The sequence below is a fragment of the Scleropages formosus genome, chromosome 6 (assembly GCF_900964775.1).
Source record: "Scleropages formosus chromosome 6, fSclFor1.1, whole genome shotgun sequence".
In the NCBI taxonomy this organism is placed as follows: Eukaryota; Metazoa; Chordata; class Actinopteri; order Osteoglossiformes; family Osteoglossidae; genus Scleropages; species Scleropages formosus.
In genome coordinates, this window is record NC_041811.1 from 33720346 (window position 1) to 33737841 (window position 17496).

A 17496-nucleotide genomic window follows, 5' to 3' on the forward strand; every position below is an offset into this window, starting at 1 on the left:
GATTCAAATCTACAACCTTTGGGCCCAAAAACAGCAACTCTAATTGCTGCCCCATATCACAGTAAGTATAATTTGTGAAAAATCGTTATTTAAAATTTATTTTGCATCATGACTCTTTGTGAAATGGTTGCAAATAACTTGCTGTTACCCTAAAGACCCAGTAAACCTTAAAGGAAGAAAAAGCAGAACAAAGAAATAAGGAAACAAAATGCGAAAAGAATTTATTTTTCTTACCTGTTTTCCAAATGTAGACTGTAGGGGGGGGGGGGGGGACAAAAACTCATAGAATAGACAGAATGGTGAAGCTTTTCATATACATGCTACTGCCACCACATGTGATTTCCCCCCCCCGCAAATATTATAGGAGAACAGGCCATGAAACAGAAGAAAAAAAATTACATAAAACATGAAGAGCTGGTTGTTGAGATTCATTCTGTTTTAATAGATAATTTATACAACTTCTTATATTATCCATCATTTAGGGTGATTTTGCAGAGAAGCTGAGATGAGCTTTGAAGAAATTGGACTTTTTCCTTATAAGAAATAATGGATTAATTTCATCATATGGTTTTTGAATACTTTGTCCATATTCAGGAACAGAAGGAAAGCCATGAATCAAAAACAGTGAATCTCCACAATCCATTTACATTTATTCATTTAACTAATGCTTTCTCCAAAGCAACTTACAATGTTAAGGTACTTAGTTATTTACCCATTTCTGCAGCTGAGTAATTTTACTGGAGCAATTTAGGGTAAGTACCTTGCTCAAGGGTACTACAGCTGGAGGTGGAGATCAAACCTTCAACCTTTGGATCCAAAGGCAGTAACTAAAAACTACACTATCCAGTTATGCAGTTTATAACCTTGGTTTAAATCACATGTTGATAGAATAGCTCCACCTAAACCCATCCTGCTACTATACCTTATTAAATGCAGTAAAATTTGAGACACTAAAGATTGCCTGAAATACTGAAATATTACCCCCTATAGTTCTCCAGTGACTACTGTGCAACTTTAAGTATCACTGGTGCTTCTTGCAGATTCTCTGTGGGAGCAGAGACCATCCAGTATGACAGACAGCACACTAATGACATTGCTCTTCGCTTGATGCATGACAGACACACTGAGCAGCCTTCATTGCAAACCCTTTAGTGCCATGTCCACAGGTGAGGACAGTTTGATGCACATTAAAATCAAAAGCGCATACCTAACTTTACATGTGACACCTGATCTACAGCTCTCTAAACACACAGGCATATGAAAATTTACCACATCCATAGCCACTTTACTGTCCCTGTAGGCTGGTTTCACACAAGCATGCCATGTTTGGCAAGGTAGGGTTAGTGGGAGTTGGCTGTGATCGGCTCCTGAAGCTCCAGGTCCACAGGGGACATTGCAGACAGCTGCCCGTTGCCATAGCAAGCTCTGCATATGTGGCTAGGCTCCATTAGGTCATCGCAGCAACTGGTACAGAACATGTGCCCACAGTTCCTGCAGCAGCCAACAGAGAGAGCACTCACTGAAGGAAAAGGGGGGGCCAACAACACACCTCTCGCTAAAATCTGAGTAACACTGACAGCAGATGTGTTACAGAATAAGCAAACATGGGCCGCTAAATTCAGTTTGTGACCTCATGGGTCCTTTTGCACATAATGTACTTTCACAGTAGCCCTGAATTGAAAATTTTGTCAAAAGCAAACTGGAAAGTACAGGCAGTCCCCAGGTTACAGATGTCCGACTTACATACAACCCCTAGTTACGAACCACCTTAGTTTTTTTTTTAAGAAAATTACTGGGAAGGTGATCAGGAATCATCGATATTCTGATAAAGTTTTATGCAGCTACTCGGGTGATGAACATTGGTTCATATGGTAGAAAAAACTGTACTTAAGAATCACACGTCTGCATCTAAGTGTCTGCTAATGTAATGAACACATTGTATTTTCTATGAGATGTACATCGCTTTGGAGAAAAGCATCTGATAAATGAACACATGTAAAGGTAAAGCCTATTATATAAAAATTTTGAATTGCAGACAATGGTTTGTAATAACGAATGGGGGCCCACTTTGCGACAAGCACCAAAACATTGCGCGTCTACAGTGGTTCATCGGCTTAGGAGTGCGTGAGCCCGAGGTAGGACAAAGACTTCCTTCTTTTCAGTCAGACTGTCACGCCCGTGACCTCACCCTGAACATCCGCACCTGCCCGAAATCAGAGCAGCGGGGTATAAAGAAGCCACCCCTGCAGAATCTCATTTGAGAAACCTGTCTCTCCAGCGCTCTCGAGTGAACCCACGACAACGTACCCGTCCTTCCAAGTCCCTTGTTCTCCTCAATCCCTCACTCCTGCTCCTGATTCCCACGGCTCCTGACACTTGCATTGCCTCCTCGACTACAACATCGGATTCTCCAAGACTTACATTTGTGCATCGACCATCCCACCCCTACCCCAACCACAAATCTCACCTGCTCCCTTGTGTACCAACAAAGATTGGGTCCACACACACCCCCCCCACCTCACCTCAGTGTTCTGTCCGCTTAGTATGACATGGAGCACATTACTGTTAAGTGTTTTGCGTGTTCTACTGTAACAAATACAGTAATACACACAATGATCACGATTGAAACTGAAGTGGAAATAGAGCGATCAGAATGTGAAATGCCAATGAACATTGGAAAAGCTAAAGTTTAATGTTTTTTATACCTACACACACACATATTCTCTCTGTATTATAAATACTGTAGTAACATTTATCTTTCTATGTCTATTATACTGTAGTTACATTTAGTTATTACATAATTACATTGTATTATTACAGTATTGTTATATGAAAGATGTTTTAGTGTATCCGGAAGTGTTTCTTTAATGTTTTTTATGCAAAGAAAGGTACAAGATATACTATATACTAAGAGAAACATTTGGCTAACTGACAGACACGAACCGTACTGTTGCGACTTACGGAAAAATCCAACTTAAAGACAGACTTAGGAATGGAACTCGTTCATAATCCGGGGACTGCCTGTAAAGCAAAAAATTTGTGCACACACCCACGCAAATGGGGAGAACATACAAACTGCACAACTCAATTCAAACCCACATCTGAATGCATAGGCCCAGAGCTGTGAGGTATGCACTGCATCAGCATGCTGCTTAAGTGCATACAAGTTAAGCACAATGAGAGAAAAGTACATTAACACATGCAAAAATGACTGAGTGGGATCGAATGTAAGACAAGAGAGAACAAGAAAGGTCACGATTAGGTGTGATTAGTAGACCAGCAGAACAGTACGTTGAGGGATAAAGGGTCCCGAGCTCTCACCAGGATCTTTCACCAAGCTGTCAAGCCTTGCCAAGAAGAGAGCAGAGGGCCACAATGATTAGAGAACAGGTGAGATAGAACAGAACATCCCCAGCAGGCTGTTTCTCAGAGGAAGTAAAAAAAAAAAAATGAAGGTCCAGCAGGGTAGTGGAGCAGACAGGTGGTTACCTGCAGTGATGTTTCTTGCCAGACTGCCAAAAACCACCCTCATAGCTATGACACTGGGCTGCTGTGTGATCAGTCTCCTAAAAAGGAGAAGGGTTTTTTAAAATAAAAAATTAAAAACACTACACTGAGGTTCAGGTTTTTTTTAACACGCCTGCCCCACCCAAGTTTGACCATCTGGCATACCTCTGCCTCTGGCAGGTGCTCCTGCTCACAGCTGGTCTGGAGAAGCAGCTTTGGACCACAGCATAACAGGGAGTCAGACTGGGAATGATGCTCTGAATTCAGCATTGACAGCTGTCATGGTTGAAGAAACACACACACAGTCCACATTACAGCAACGATACATACAGGGAGTTGCTGCAGAAACAAAATGAAATGCCGATGGGGTTTCTATTTTTTTTTTTTTTTTTTTTTTTTAAATTCCACAGGGAGGAGAGGCAGATCAATAAAGTAACAAATACTCAAATTCCAGCAGCAAAGGTTAGGTGGTAAAAGAAAATGGGAAAGAAAGAATGTGATGTTAGGAGCTAAGTCTATCCACATGAGGTCTCATCTTTTTTCAGCAGAAAGTGGAATACTACGTTCCTAACAGGACAGCAGAGTTGGACACAAAAGCATTTCTAGGCAGCCCAGCCTGTCGTACCGCTGCGTGGCCCAAGTTCCCATTGCTGCAGCGTTTCCTGTAGAGGCGCTGGGCGTCCAGACGGCCCCAGAGCTCCTGTACCTGTCTCCTCAAGACCTCAACCTGCTGTCGGTGGTTCAATTCCATTTGCCATAACCGCTGCTGGACCACATCGCAGTGTAGCGCCAGCCCATCTTCATCAAGACCAAAGGGCTCATGTGGCCCATCTGGAGTGGAGGTCAGGGCCCCAGGTACCTGTGGACTGAATCGCCAGCTGTTGCAAAGGAGCCTTCCTTTGTGAACTTTGAGGGGAGCAGCTCAGAAGACTGTTGAATTTTGCTGTTCACCGTCTCAGGAGCTTCCAGCTTATCTGCCTCCAAGGCCATCTCAGCTTTGTGGGACCAGTCCACCTCATTAGGAAAACTAACCAAGGTTTTGGGTGGAAGCTGTAACAGGCTCTTTCTCTCTGTCAGTGGATTAACAGATCCCAACAACTGTGAGTCACTGTCCTCAGACTTGTCCAGGACAGCAGATGGAAGAAGATCAGAACCAAGGGCCAGCTGACAGGGACTCTCTGTGACTCTAGGGTCACTCCTTGAGGCTGTACCACGGCCACACGCCGCAATCCCGGATCCAGACACTGCGGGGTGTGGGTTCATGTATTGACACTTGGCTGATTCCTCTTTAGATATCAACCCATCACTGTACACCTGAACTTTAGGGTCCTCCAAGGCCTGTTTAAGCAGGCTGTCAGAACGTTTGTAGTGACGAGTCACTGCTTCATGAATCTGAGGTCGAACATTTTTGTTCTTCCCACAGTCAAAGTAATTGTCTTTCTGGATCTCCCCTACACCATCTTCATCATCTTCTGATGCTTCCTGAAGAATATTCGCCATCTGCTCCATGGTTAATGTCACTGACAGTGCTGCATCCTCAGCTAGTCGGCTCACGAATGGTTCCATTCCAATGCATGCATTTACACCATTAAGTTCCTCACCATAACTGGGTAATTTTCCTTGATGTTCAGACTCTTCCTCTTCTGGTTGGCATAGCCTTTGCACTGCATCTTGCACATGTGTGAAGATACATCCTGGGTCTTGAGTTTTGAGTACTTCAGGCAATACTCCCATTCGGAACTCCAGTGGATGCCGCTGATCCTTCCATTTGTTCAAACTCGGAACACTAGAGCGTCGGATGACTGTCAAAGACCCCTCTGACTCACACAAGCTAGGCAAGCTTTCAAAGGATCTTGTTTTTGGAAGCCTGAAAAAAGATGAGATAAAACAGGACGTGAAAATTTAAAGGGAAATAATTACAAAAAATTCTATTCCATACACTTAAGTTGGAGATTATGTACAGTGAATTTATGCCATATTCAGGATTAACGAAAACAAAGAACACCACCAGAGCAGCACACTCCCATGCCCAACCCCCAAGTATGAGCACCTGCTTTGGTGTGGATCCTCTGGGTAAAAAGTGCTGGTGTCATCTGAGGGTGTGGCAGGGAAGGAGGCAGGCAGGTAGACAGCACTCCACAGCATTAGGCTGCGAACATGATACACTGGTTGAAGTACCTGTGGGTTGGGGAGATGAAAGTTTGATAGATTTTTGAACAGTAGACCTCTAAAAGTAGACCCCTGTCTAGAAACAGCAACTGGCACTTAGTCTGTATGCAGTGTTGAATGTTAGTTCACGTTTATTCATTTAATAGAGGCTTTTCTCCAGAGTGACATACATCTCAGAGAAATACAATGAGTGCATTACATCAACATAAAGAGAGACTTCAGTTAATTTGTCACATTCCATCACATGAACCAGTATACAACACACAATACTTGCATAAAGATTTATCCATTACTTTAAAAAAAGAAAATTACTAATTGTTACTACGTAATTATTTCCAAAGTAGAAAATATTTTTATACTCTACATTTTTTCAATGCCACATCACTTGAGTTTCAATAGTTATACTTGTCATCTCCAGAAACAAGAGTGTGCTGGAGAGAAGCAGATGGTAAAGTAACTTTACCGCCTCAGAGTGGGCAGAGTAGAGGACATTGTGGAAGGCAGGGTTGTTGGGCCGTAGCAACGACCACACAGAGCACGTCCTCTCCTGGATACGACGCTCCTCCCGCTCACGTCTGCTGTTGCACAGGAAGGTCCCAAATAGGCAAGAGTAGGTGTGCTGTACCAGCTTTACCTGCTCAGGAGACACCCACCAGTTCAGTGTCAAACATCCCACTGCTGTTCTGTTGCCATGTCTAGTTCTGGGGAAAATAAGCTGCTATGTTGAAATGTGGTCTTGTTCACGAGTGAGGGGAAAAATGGAGCGGCAGGTTGACAGACAGATCGGTGCAGCGTCCGCAGTAATGTGGTCATTGTACCGGCTGTTGTGGTGAAGAGGGAGCTGAGTCGTAAGGCGAAGCTCTCAGTTTACCGGTCGATCTACGTTCCTACCCTCACCTATGGTCATGAATTCTGGATCATGACTGAAAGAATGAGATCGCGGATACAAGCGGCAGAAATAAGTTTCCTCCGCAGAATGGCTGGGCGCACCCTTAGGGATAGGGTGAGGAGCTCAGTCACCCGGGAGGAGCTCGGAGTAGACCCGCTGCTCCTCCGCATCGAGAGGAGCCAGTTGAGGTGGCTCGGGCATCTGTTCCGGATGCCTCCTGGACGCCTCCCTGGGGAGGTGTTCCGGGCTTGTCCCGCTGGGAGGAGGCCTCGGGGCAGACCCAGGACACGTTGGAGAGACTACGTCTCCCGGCTGGCCTGGAAACGCCTTGGGGTTTCCCCAGAGGAACTGGAGGAGGTGTGCGGGGAGAGGGAAGTCTGGAGGACTCTGCTCGGACTGCTGCCCCCGCGACCCGGCCCCGGATAAAAGTGGAGGAAGATGGATGGATGGATGGATGGATGTGTTGAAATGTCAAGATGTAAGTGATTATAAAAAGAAAAAGCTGATAACTACAGTTCCTTGGCTATGCCTAAAGAGAGGGCACGGCTAGTGATAACTGCTATTACCACTTATTACTGCAGCTGCTCACGCATGTGCATTTTAACTGTCATTCAAAAGGTTAACATATTGAAGTACAAAACACTTTCAAACAACATAATTTACATAGTGAAAAATTATAGAATCTTATTTTAAATGACATTGTGAAAATTTCATCAGTGATTTCAAACTGTGATGTTTATTTGTAGTACCTTTAAAATGTATTCACCTCCCCTTAGATTTTTTTTCCATGTTTTGTGTGATTTGAGGCGTCCTGTCCTGGGTGTGTCCCCTCCCTCTCCGGCCTTACGCCGTGTTACCGGGTAGGCTCCGGTTCCCCGCGACCCCGTATGGGACAAGCGGTTCCGAAAATGTGTGTGTGTGAAGTTGAAATAAAACATGAAAAAGTCGGGGGGTTACATTTTTTATAGGTGTTGTCTATAAAATCAACAATAATCGATTACATTTAGGCCTCGCAATGCCTGTGATTACATTAAATGACATGTAACAAGGAAAGATTATCTGTAAATTCCATTTCGCACTCGAGCCATGTGTAGCGGTACCCACCAGGAAGGCCTCATTGAACTCAAAGCAACAGGGGAACTGGCGTTGCAGTTGGTGCACGGAGTCTAGCCACTGCATGAACACGGGGCAGCGCTCATTTATGTCCTCCCAGTTCTCCCCATGGCCACAGCGGTCTGCAAACTTGTGTCCGAAGTCCAACCACTCCATTTCCACAAGGACCTGAAAGCCCTGAATCAGTGAAGTGAAGGTTACAAGATGTGTCGAGGGAACACATTTCGTGTCCTGAGATGGATCCATTGCCTACTCAGAGTCCTAGGTCGTACACTCCACGCTTCCCAGCAAAGATTCGGATACCAAACAAACTCCCTGAAAAAGGGTTATTTTAAATTGATAGAAAGATGGCTGGGGGACGACGACTTTTTACTACCTCAATGGTCCGGTAATAGGGATCCAGCAGAATCTTGGACAAGGCAACTATTTGGGGTGTGCGATCCCAGCCGTCAGAACAGTGCACCAGGACGGGTCGGTGATCTCGGTCCACAGCATTTGCTACCAGTAGGGCAGCCTTGATCAGAAGTGACAGGTGCTGCAGCCACTTTGTGCCCTCCAAAGCAGACAGCCAGCTAGGGGAGAGGTGATGCTCAGAGAGACTCTTTGGAAGCCACACTAATTACCTAAATGCACAAAATCAGTTTTGCGTGCAACCACACTCCAGGATAACATTCAGCATATGTCAATGTCCCCAGTTCAGACTGACAAATCCTCTACAAAGTAAGCAAGCAAACAAACAAACGAGAGCAAAACACAGAGGAATGCACTCATTACAGCTGCACGACTGAGCAAGTCTCAGACAGCCTTTGATCACTCTGCCATATTAACTTCTGCCGAGTGTTTGGGCTTAGTGTGTAGCTGCCGCCTTCAGGTTTTTTTTACTTGCTTTTATCAATGTCACCATTACAGTAACTTGTAATTAAGTAGTTAGATGTTAATAACCAATAATGCAAATGAAGTGCTTTGCAAAAGTAGTCAAAACCTTGACCAGTTCTCTCATTGTGTTGAATCACAAATGTTACACGGAAATTTCATTCCCAGAAATTTTAGTTCAAAACACACACACACACACACACTTTCAGAACCGCTCATCCCATACGGGGTCACGGGGAACCGGAGCCTACCCGGTAACACAGGGCGTAAGGCCGGAGGGGGAGGGGACACACCCAGGACGGGACGCCAGTCCGTCGCAAGGCACCCCAAGCGGGACTGGAACCCCAGACTCACCGGAGAGCAGGAATGTGGTCCAACCCACTGCGCCACCGCACCCCTTAGTTCAAAACAATAAAATTCTATTTTAAGGCTCACTTGGTTGGGTCAGGCATCTGTGTGCAGAGCAGTCGTAGAGAGTGGAAGCTCCTTCTAATGGAGTGGATGTTAGCCATGCCCATGAAAACCACCTCACAGTTAGGATAGTATTCTGCAGTATAGGGAGAGTTACATAAACACAGAAAATGAAGTACAACCTAAAGAACAAATGCAAAAGGCAGCAAGAATAAATTCCAATGACATCACATTCTGAGAGAACTTTGAAAAAATTTTCAAAGCCCTAATAGCAAGGCCCAATCGTACATGCATGTGGGGCCATCACTGCCCTAAGCCCTTACCTGGGTACTCACAACCTCCCCCTTTTGCCCGATTGGCTACAGCAGCTGCATATGACCTGGCATCCAGGATCAGCAGCTTCTGGGATCGTGGTCCTCTGGCATCCACCACAGATTTGTGTGTTGTGTGGGCATCTGTAATAAACACGAATCTGATGGGATGGTGACATCCTGGACAGCCCCTTGGTTTACCTGTCTTGCTCACTGGCATCAGAGGATGCATCCATCCGATCTCATCCATCTTTAGTTTTTATGGACTGTACAATTCAAAACAGTTGTGTCTTCCTAAGAAAATGTTTGGGAAAAATTACAGGAGAAAGAACGGGACTACTAACAACCAGAGGGAGTGACTCAAATGAAACGATAACTAACGCAAGTCTTAAGCCTTAGGAGAGAAGTGAATGGCAGAACATTGTCACATAATGAACAGTAATGTGCATACATTCCCTCAAATCAAAGTAGATTTCACTGTATTTTTCACAAAACCATGATCACATTTTATAACTGTACACCCCGAGCTAGGGACGTTAAGTACTGGAATTAAAATTTGCAGTATATCCAAGACTGTCTTAAATTCCTACCAATAGTAATGAAATGTGTCAGCTGCAATTTACATATAAAATAATGCATGCAACTACGAATTCAGTGCCTGCACATGAAGATCACATAGATAGCTTCCTGGGTATAACTGACCGAAGTACACAGCGGAGAGTTGGGCAACGTTACTGGACTCAGTAGAGCGGGAACCAGTGTCCATAGTGCAGGCCCTGGCAATGGACTGTATCAGATGCTCATCATCTGCACTGCGCCAGCCCCACCAGCTCACCTCAGGCTGAGCACAGCGAGAGATGACTGCCCCTGTGCTCTGATGCCTGGAAAAAAAAACACAGGGATACAGTCCAACTATGGTTCAGACCTCCATCACATGCCCACAGACTCTTTCTCCAACCCTCTTGATAAACACACCTATAGACCACAGCTGGAAACCGCTTCCAGGAGCGGAAGGTGGCCACGCTCTCCAGTTCTGTATCAGTGACCCAGGCTGGAACCAGAAGCTGCTCTGGGTAACTGGAACACAACCTTTAAAAGAATCAGAGTCAGTCACACAGGGGTAAGAGTACGAGAGGGTCAAGTTCATTAAGCTGCTACATATAACAACTGAGAAAATGCATTTTGATGTAAAAATCATATTTTCAGGCATCTTCCCTCAGAAACTTCCTCCAAAGTGCCGCAATCCTTTCAAAAAACATGAACGGTCTAAAAGCGATCACCTTTGTGATTTCTATCTCTTATTGGAGTTGTACATTGCCTTGGAAAAAAAAGAAGCATCTGTTAAATGAATAAATGTTTTCTCTCGGCTATAAGAGGCTTTGACAGACACCTAAAGTAACGTATAGCAATCATTTAGGTAACACTGACAACTTTTTCATGCATCCGGTATGACCTGTACTTCTTGTTGATTTTAGTTATCCTCCAGGCCTTTTGCATGTCGAACCCCATTCGCTGCACTTCATTCACAAACCGCAAGGTGACATGGTCTCCTGGGTGAACACAGGTTTGACATGAGGCCATTGGCTGGGGTAAAGAGTAAGTTGGCAGGTACAGAGGAGTCCGTGTTTACATCTTGCGATTAAATGTTACATGTGAAACATAGATGGGCTTGATGTGCTGAAGAGGTGGCTGCAGTATCGAAAGAGAGCAGGAAGTCTCCAGCACACACCAGGCTGGCAGTGCTGCACTCGCTGCTCCTTTTCCAAGGAGCACATCTCTGCACAGCAGGCATGGAAGATGAAGGAGAAGAACTCCTCCAAGCGTGGTGAGGGGCGGACAGCACACGCCAGCCTCTTCAGCCACTCCTGACACTGCTCGAAGGTTGAGAACCGGCACCTGAAAGAAGTACAAAGGTTAAAAGGTCCAGTGCATCACAAACCAACAGTATGGGGGACTCCATGAAACAAAAAGTTGGACTTCATATTTTCAGACTGGGGGACAGTGCAGAACTTTGGTATACCATACTTCATCAATTCTAACACACTTTCTCAAATTTTAACGACTTAAATTTGGATCTCTCAATCGACGGAGTCTTATAATCACTAACACAAACACATGCATATCACTGAATTTATTGCTTGAGTTATGTCCATTGTAAGTACCATTTATGTTGAATTCAACATATATTTGGCACATAAGACAATATACTGTGGAAAGACAGCAGCTTTGAATCCAATAGTGATTCTGAAAAACCTGATTTTGAAACAGGTTCACAGGTCAATAATCAAGAGGAAATCAATAAACAAAAGATTTTGTTCATTTATTTTTGTTTCAGCTTTTTCACTTGTCAACTATATTTAAAATGCAAGTTTTATGTTAAAAAACACTTAGTTATTGTTTTCATACTTCATACATGCGTTCTTGTGGTGTTGGCAAATGTCCATTTCTTATAAAAATGCATCTTTTCATCTAGGGTGTGTCTTACCATTGACTGCATCAGAGCAAATAAAGCAATACATAAATTAGTACAGGGATGCCAGCAAGAGGTGAAAAGGTCACTGGAGAAGTGCAATTACTTCTCCTAGCTGTGTAAAGCTTTGGAGAAGGACTGTACCTGATGACTTTGCAGTCCTTACAGGTGAGGAGGAGCTGGACCATGTCCCGGCACTCAACACTCTCAATCAGCAGGAGTGGAATCTAGGGACAGAGGAGCAAGGCAGAATCCAGTGAAGTGCTGGGAGAAAAACTGCAGAAGTAAATAAAATGGTTCTATTATCTCATGGATGTGCAAGGTCTGGGTATTGTCCAAGTTTAATTGCACACTGAGGATTTAGATCATCCAGCACAAGAGAAGTGGCAGAGGTCCATGTAAACCTATGTAGCAACAGCCCTGTAAGAAAAGCCATATTCCAATTTCCAAGTACTGGCACTTCAACTAATAGTGTTTGAAAGGGTACTTAGTGACACCTACCCCCATTCTTAGTATCAAATGTGATTTACAGAACAAGTATAAACCACTGTTACAACTTTGCACACAATTAGGCTTTGCAAATGGCACTTTAAGCTCTAAACAGGGAATTTTTCAGGCTCTGGATTTCATCGTGACCTCATACCACCACAAAATATCAGTGCCACCCATCTCACTCTCAGACTTGTGAGCCACTGAACTGCAGCTATTTCTCAACAACAAAAACTCAACAACATCCTTAGTTAGAGCATAGCCGTTTCCCCATCAACAGTTAAGGTGACGTTTTACAGAAACCAGAGCACCGCAGTTCCTCTGCCACCCTAACTTACAAATGGACCTTAGAAACACCGGGTAAAGACAAACACTGCCAGGTGAAGAGTCAACAGTTAATAGCTCCAGATAATCCCTCAGCTGTATCTCAAATCCAAGTAAGAGGTGATCTACTAATACCAAACACCTTCATGAACAGGAAGCCAAACGCTAATGGAATTGGATTTAACAAAATTGGCTCATATTGTGTGTGTGTCATTAAAATTCAAAAAAGTAGCCACTGAAGCCTTGTTTCTTTAAAACAGTCAACAGATTTAGAAATGCTAAACATTTATAGGAAATACAATTTGTTCTATCTACAAATAGAGAAGTAACCAAAGTAGTGGGAATAAGCACAATAGAAGATATCACAACTTAAAACAAGACTACATAATTGCACTCCTCAGCGTAATGGTAGATGTGTATGAAATTGTCAATTGCTGTTCAGACAACATTCCCACAACCCATATAAAAAGATAATCATTGTTTTTAAAGTTAATGAAAGCTTCAAGACTGACAATGCAGTAAAAGAGAACCTTAAGTCACTGTAATTTGTATTTCACACAAAGGCGCTTGCTGTAATAAAACATCCTTCGAAAAACTAGGAAGAACAACTTGCTGTCATTTTATACAGTAAGCTACAGATATGGATGTAGGGTAAACTCACATTAACAACTGACTCCTTGAATCGGATGTGGAGCCGGTAGTTGGATATGGCAATAACTGCATCCTCCGCTCTTCCCACAAACATGGTCATCTCCCCGTGGAGCTCAAGAAAGAGGGCCTGATAGGGAATGAAAGTGGGGTTATATTAAACCATGTTACACCACCCTGTTACATGGAGGTGTACTTTCATCAGCAACAAGCCTCAGGAATACATATGGGTTCAAATCTGATGAATAAGGCTCTGCTGGGCCACACCTGTAGGCTCTCCTCCTCTGTGAATGGCACTTTTCTGGGAGTGATCTGGCTGGTCTGAACCACCACTGGCTTTCGCTGTTCCTCATCCTCCCCCTACATGAAGAGGAAAGTCTGGCACACAGCTCAAGGTGGAAGCTCATTTGTGTTGCAAAGTATCTTCTTATATTAAGTTGCGTTAAGAATAACGGGAACACAAACAACAATGAGAACTGTTAATACCAAACCTGACTGGTAGAGAAAGAACTGTTCATAATGTCCATAATCTTTTACACAAATTCGCTACCTTTTTCAAACTAACCTGCAACTTACAGATGTTCCACACATACACAGTAGACACAAAGATGTCTTTAAAATGCACATGAAAACCAGAAAAACAGTGACATCTTTAAAGCAGAGAGCACGCATAATAAATTCCAACTCGAGCAAAGCTTTGCGGCAAATAATCAGAATAAAAAGGGAAATGATTTCATTGGATGTAGCAAGGTCAAGCAAAGCAGATTTTCATAGAAAAAGTGGTTTTGTGTCCTTGAAAGGGGGTGGAGTGTTTGATAAAGACAACTAGAAACAGGAATCAGTCTAGCCGCCTGGGCAGATGCAGAATAGTTTATAACAGGGATGGATACGAAAGCATAATGGAGCCGGTGCCTGGTTGAGTGCAGTAGTAATATCCACTTGGTGGGCAACAAGTAGAGGAATAACGGGAATTATTTTTCTCTGAGATGTACGGCGCTTTGTACAAAAGTATGTATCAGGAGTATTAAACAACTAAAGAGAGCATCAAACAACAATTTTAGATTTTTCAGATTCCACTTAGGTAGGAACCTAAGGTGTTGCTGACAGGTCAAATGGAGTTCCGTGCCATTCTCCAGTGTCTTTATTAACATTCACAGACACTGATGCTCACCATAACTAAAGATTGTGAGACACTGCCTCAAGGATCCTCTCCCTCACTGCTGGAGCCCAGATGCACTCTGCAGGGCAAAAGCAGAGACCCATTTTCAAAAAAGCAATGTTAAACATTAAAAATACTAATACTACTAATTCTGACAGAATAATGATAAGAATGAGTCCATAAATAACAGTATCATCAGTGGTAAGATCCTTTAGCCCAGTTAATATACATCTGGCCTTTCTGGAAGTGTGTAGACAAAGCATTGTTAGTGTACAGTATCGGAACTTACCAGAGAAAAAAGGGACAAAAGACCTGGTCTTCTAAAGATTTAACAAGACCTCACAAAAACAAGATGGCACTGAAATCTGGTGGGGAATAAGGAGGACAAAATACTAAGATTTATCCTTACAGATTGTAAGTAAAAATGTTTTTACAGGCTTAATGAGCTTTCACAATGAGATGAAAATAAACTTCAGCAAACATAAAATGACAGCTGCACAAAGCTGAAGCCTAGGGTATGGCTGCAAATCCATCTCACAATCCAACATTATGTAATAAAACAACAAGAATACCACAAGCAACAATGCGGAGAACAAGAATACACAGCAACATTTTTTCATTTACATACATGCATGTAAAAATATACAAACAGAATTGCAGAAAATTATAAAAATGAACAAATAAATGCCATCTTGCTCTTAGGTAAAAAAAAGGTTAAAACAGCATTTTTGGAAGGATAAATGTAAACTTCTGATGGAGCAACGAGAGATTATCTTAAAATCAGACCCAGAATTTAATCCGTAGGCGATTTGCTTCTCCTTACATTATGTCATGCCGTTACCAAACTCCATAAGCACACAAGGCTGGTGTTACGCCTCCTCAGTTCTGCAGCAGTTATGAATAACAGTAGGTTTAAAAGCTGACATAGGAGCACAGGACCTCACACTGAGTGAGACAGCACTGTGAGGCGAAGCAATGAAGAGGAATTCAGAAAAACAAAGAAGTTCATTGAAAGAGGGCAGTTAATAAAACAGTTGTACCTGCAAGTGGAGCAGTGATCCATCAGCTATCATATAGTAGTGCTATCAGTCCATTCTGCTGCTCTGTTCCTTTGTTTTAGGAGATCCTGATGAGGAGAGAATTTAGAATACTCTGAATTTGCCTTTATTTTTACCCCTCACTGTTGCCCCTTCCAAAAACTTGCCTGTAAACTATAACAAACACAAACTCAGCTGTATGAAACAGATGCCATCTACAGAACCACTTACATCCAAATAATTCCAGTCTGCTGGCCGGATGTTCAAAAAGGATAAAAACAAGAAAAATGAGGTGGGGGTCAAATCACTCCAACATCATATGACTATCACACTACAAAACAACGGATTTAAGTATGAGGGCAATTTGTAATAGTTGACCTCTGAACACAATTAATCCCCATCTCAGTCCAGAAAGCAGACGCTTTTACTTCGTGTTTAGCCACCACGTCTGTTTCCATAATTATAGTAGTATGACTATATACCCTCACCCCACAGACACAGCTGTAAGTGTAACGGGAAGAAAATTATTTTTTACCAACCCTGTTTCATGTAACCAATGTCAACAGTTAGCAGTTATGAAACAATTTAACCCAAAAAAGAGCCGTTTACTGGGTCACCAACAACTGTCTCATTAGTCCAGTACGACGTCACACAAACTCTACTCGTGTCACACCGTAACGCCAAGAAAATGACCCTTGAAGGGTCCCTTCTTCTTCTTGTAACACTTTAAGTTTCTTCACGAGAGTTTTGTAAACGGTTATGTAACTACATAATGTTAAATCCATAGGAATAAACAAGCCATTCTTTATAACTAAGTTTGGGGAGAATTTACAGCTTCACGCAGATCACTCGAGAGAAAACGCCTCAGCCTGAGGCTCAGCCAAATGAATGAATAAATGCAAATATGATGTAATTTAAACGCCAACAAACGACGCCTCCGACAAGACTGTGGCTGGTTTTTATCACCCTCTGATAAATAATACCTCCTTTTCTTTTAGACTCGACGTCGTTTAGAGTTTTAGATGTTACGGTTGTGCGCCGTGTGAGCGTTCAGTACGTTACCGTCCGCGCGCCCGAGCTCCGCTCGCGCCCCTCGCGCTCCCGCGTTCTGGATTCCCACAGCGGCGCGCTCTCGTTACACGAACCAGCTGACCGTCCTCTCTGCCTGCGGTGCGCAGACCGACAGACCGACCGCGCCGATGCCGAACTCGCGGCTGATGTGAGAAAGGACCAGAGACGCTAACGAACCGAAGCTGACTGAGCGACACAACGCCCCCCCGGACCCAGAGACTACACAGTGCGGGCGGCGCGCGCGAGCTGCAGCGCTGCACAGCTGTCGGCGGCCGGGTCCGCACGCGCCGCTTCGGTGGCCAATAGGAGGGCAGGACGGTCAGCGGCTGAGGCAGCAGGCGCCACACGGCGCGCACGATTGAGGCGCGCGCGCGCGCGCACGCACGCACGCACGCACGCACAAAGAACCGCTCATAATTAACGCACAGGACCAAGAGCCACTCGCCTTCTTCCACCGCTTGTCCAAGTCCAGGGTGGTGGTTGAGGGTACCATTGGGACAGCAGTCCTAACAGCGCTTAGCCAGACACGCGCACACGGTGTAGTCACCACCAGTAATTGAAACGCACGACTTGTACCGCAAGTGCGGAAACCGGAGCGCCCGGAGAAAACCCACATGGACAGAGGCCGCGCATGAAAAGAAAGAGACAGAGGGACACAAACACAGAAGTGGTTTCGAGCCTACGCCCTGAACAGCCGAGGTGCTGCGAGTTCGGCTGCGCCCCCGTCCGCATGTGAACCCAGTCGGTCCTTTAAAATTACAGCCAGCCCTCGATTTACGTAAGTCGAAATGTACGTATGTCGGATTCCCCCTCCGTTAGAGAACTGAGCCTTCTCGTTTCCTTTGCATTTGTTGCAAACACGGGCATAAAAAGATTACACAATCCAATTCTCTAGTAAATGCCAGACATATTAAATACTGCTATAAGACATACATAGGCCTAGTCAATGAAACAGTTTTTTACATTTCTATAATGCATAAATGTAATTTGAAAAATAGACTACTGCATAGGGTACGTAGGTACAG

The 17496-nt window shown here is 43.9% G+C and overlaps 1 protein-coding gene across 1 annotated transcript; it reads right to left on the minus strand.

The window, feature by feature from the left end:
• Positions 1-830: 830 nt before the first annotated feature.
• Positions 831-16642, minus strand: LOC108932977 (myotubularin-related protein 3-like). The gene is made up of 22 exons (XM_029253092.1): positions 16463-16642; positions 15404-15489; positions 14653-14728; positions 14376-14442; positions 13472-13564; positions 13218-13334; positions 11888-11970; positions 11003-11169; positions 10727-10823; positions 10249-10362; positions 9976-10154; positions 9286-9417; positions 8987-9098; positions 8055-8250; positions 7670-7855; positions 6140-6310; positions 5558-5685; positions 4459-5374; positions 4133-4366; positions 3673-3783; positions 3490-3566; positions 831-1491 (listed from the first exon to the last, which is right to left on the minus strand). Exons 4-22 carry the CDS (start codon positions 14376-14378, stop codon positions 1341-1343), a joined length of 3267 nt encoding a protein of 1088 aa, XP_029108925.1. The 5' UTR covers positions 14379-14442; positions 14653-14728; positions 15404-15489; positions 16463-16642; the 3' UTR covers positions 831-1340.
• Between the last annotated feature and the right edge of the window lie 854 nt (positions 16643-17496).

Coding starts and splice junctions, on each gene's coding strand:
- LOC108932977 (XM_029253092.1), bottom strand. Junction 10,824..11,002: donor AGTGCAGCACTGCCAGCCTG/GTGTGTGCTGGA, acceptor GTGTTCACCCAG/GAGACCATGTCACCTTGCGG. Junction 6,311..7,669: donor AGTTCAATGAGGCCTTCCTG/GTGGGTACCGCT, acceptor TCTCCTGAGCAG/GTAAAGCTGGTACAGCACAC.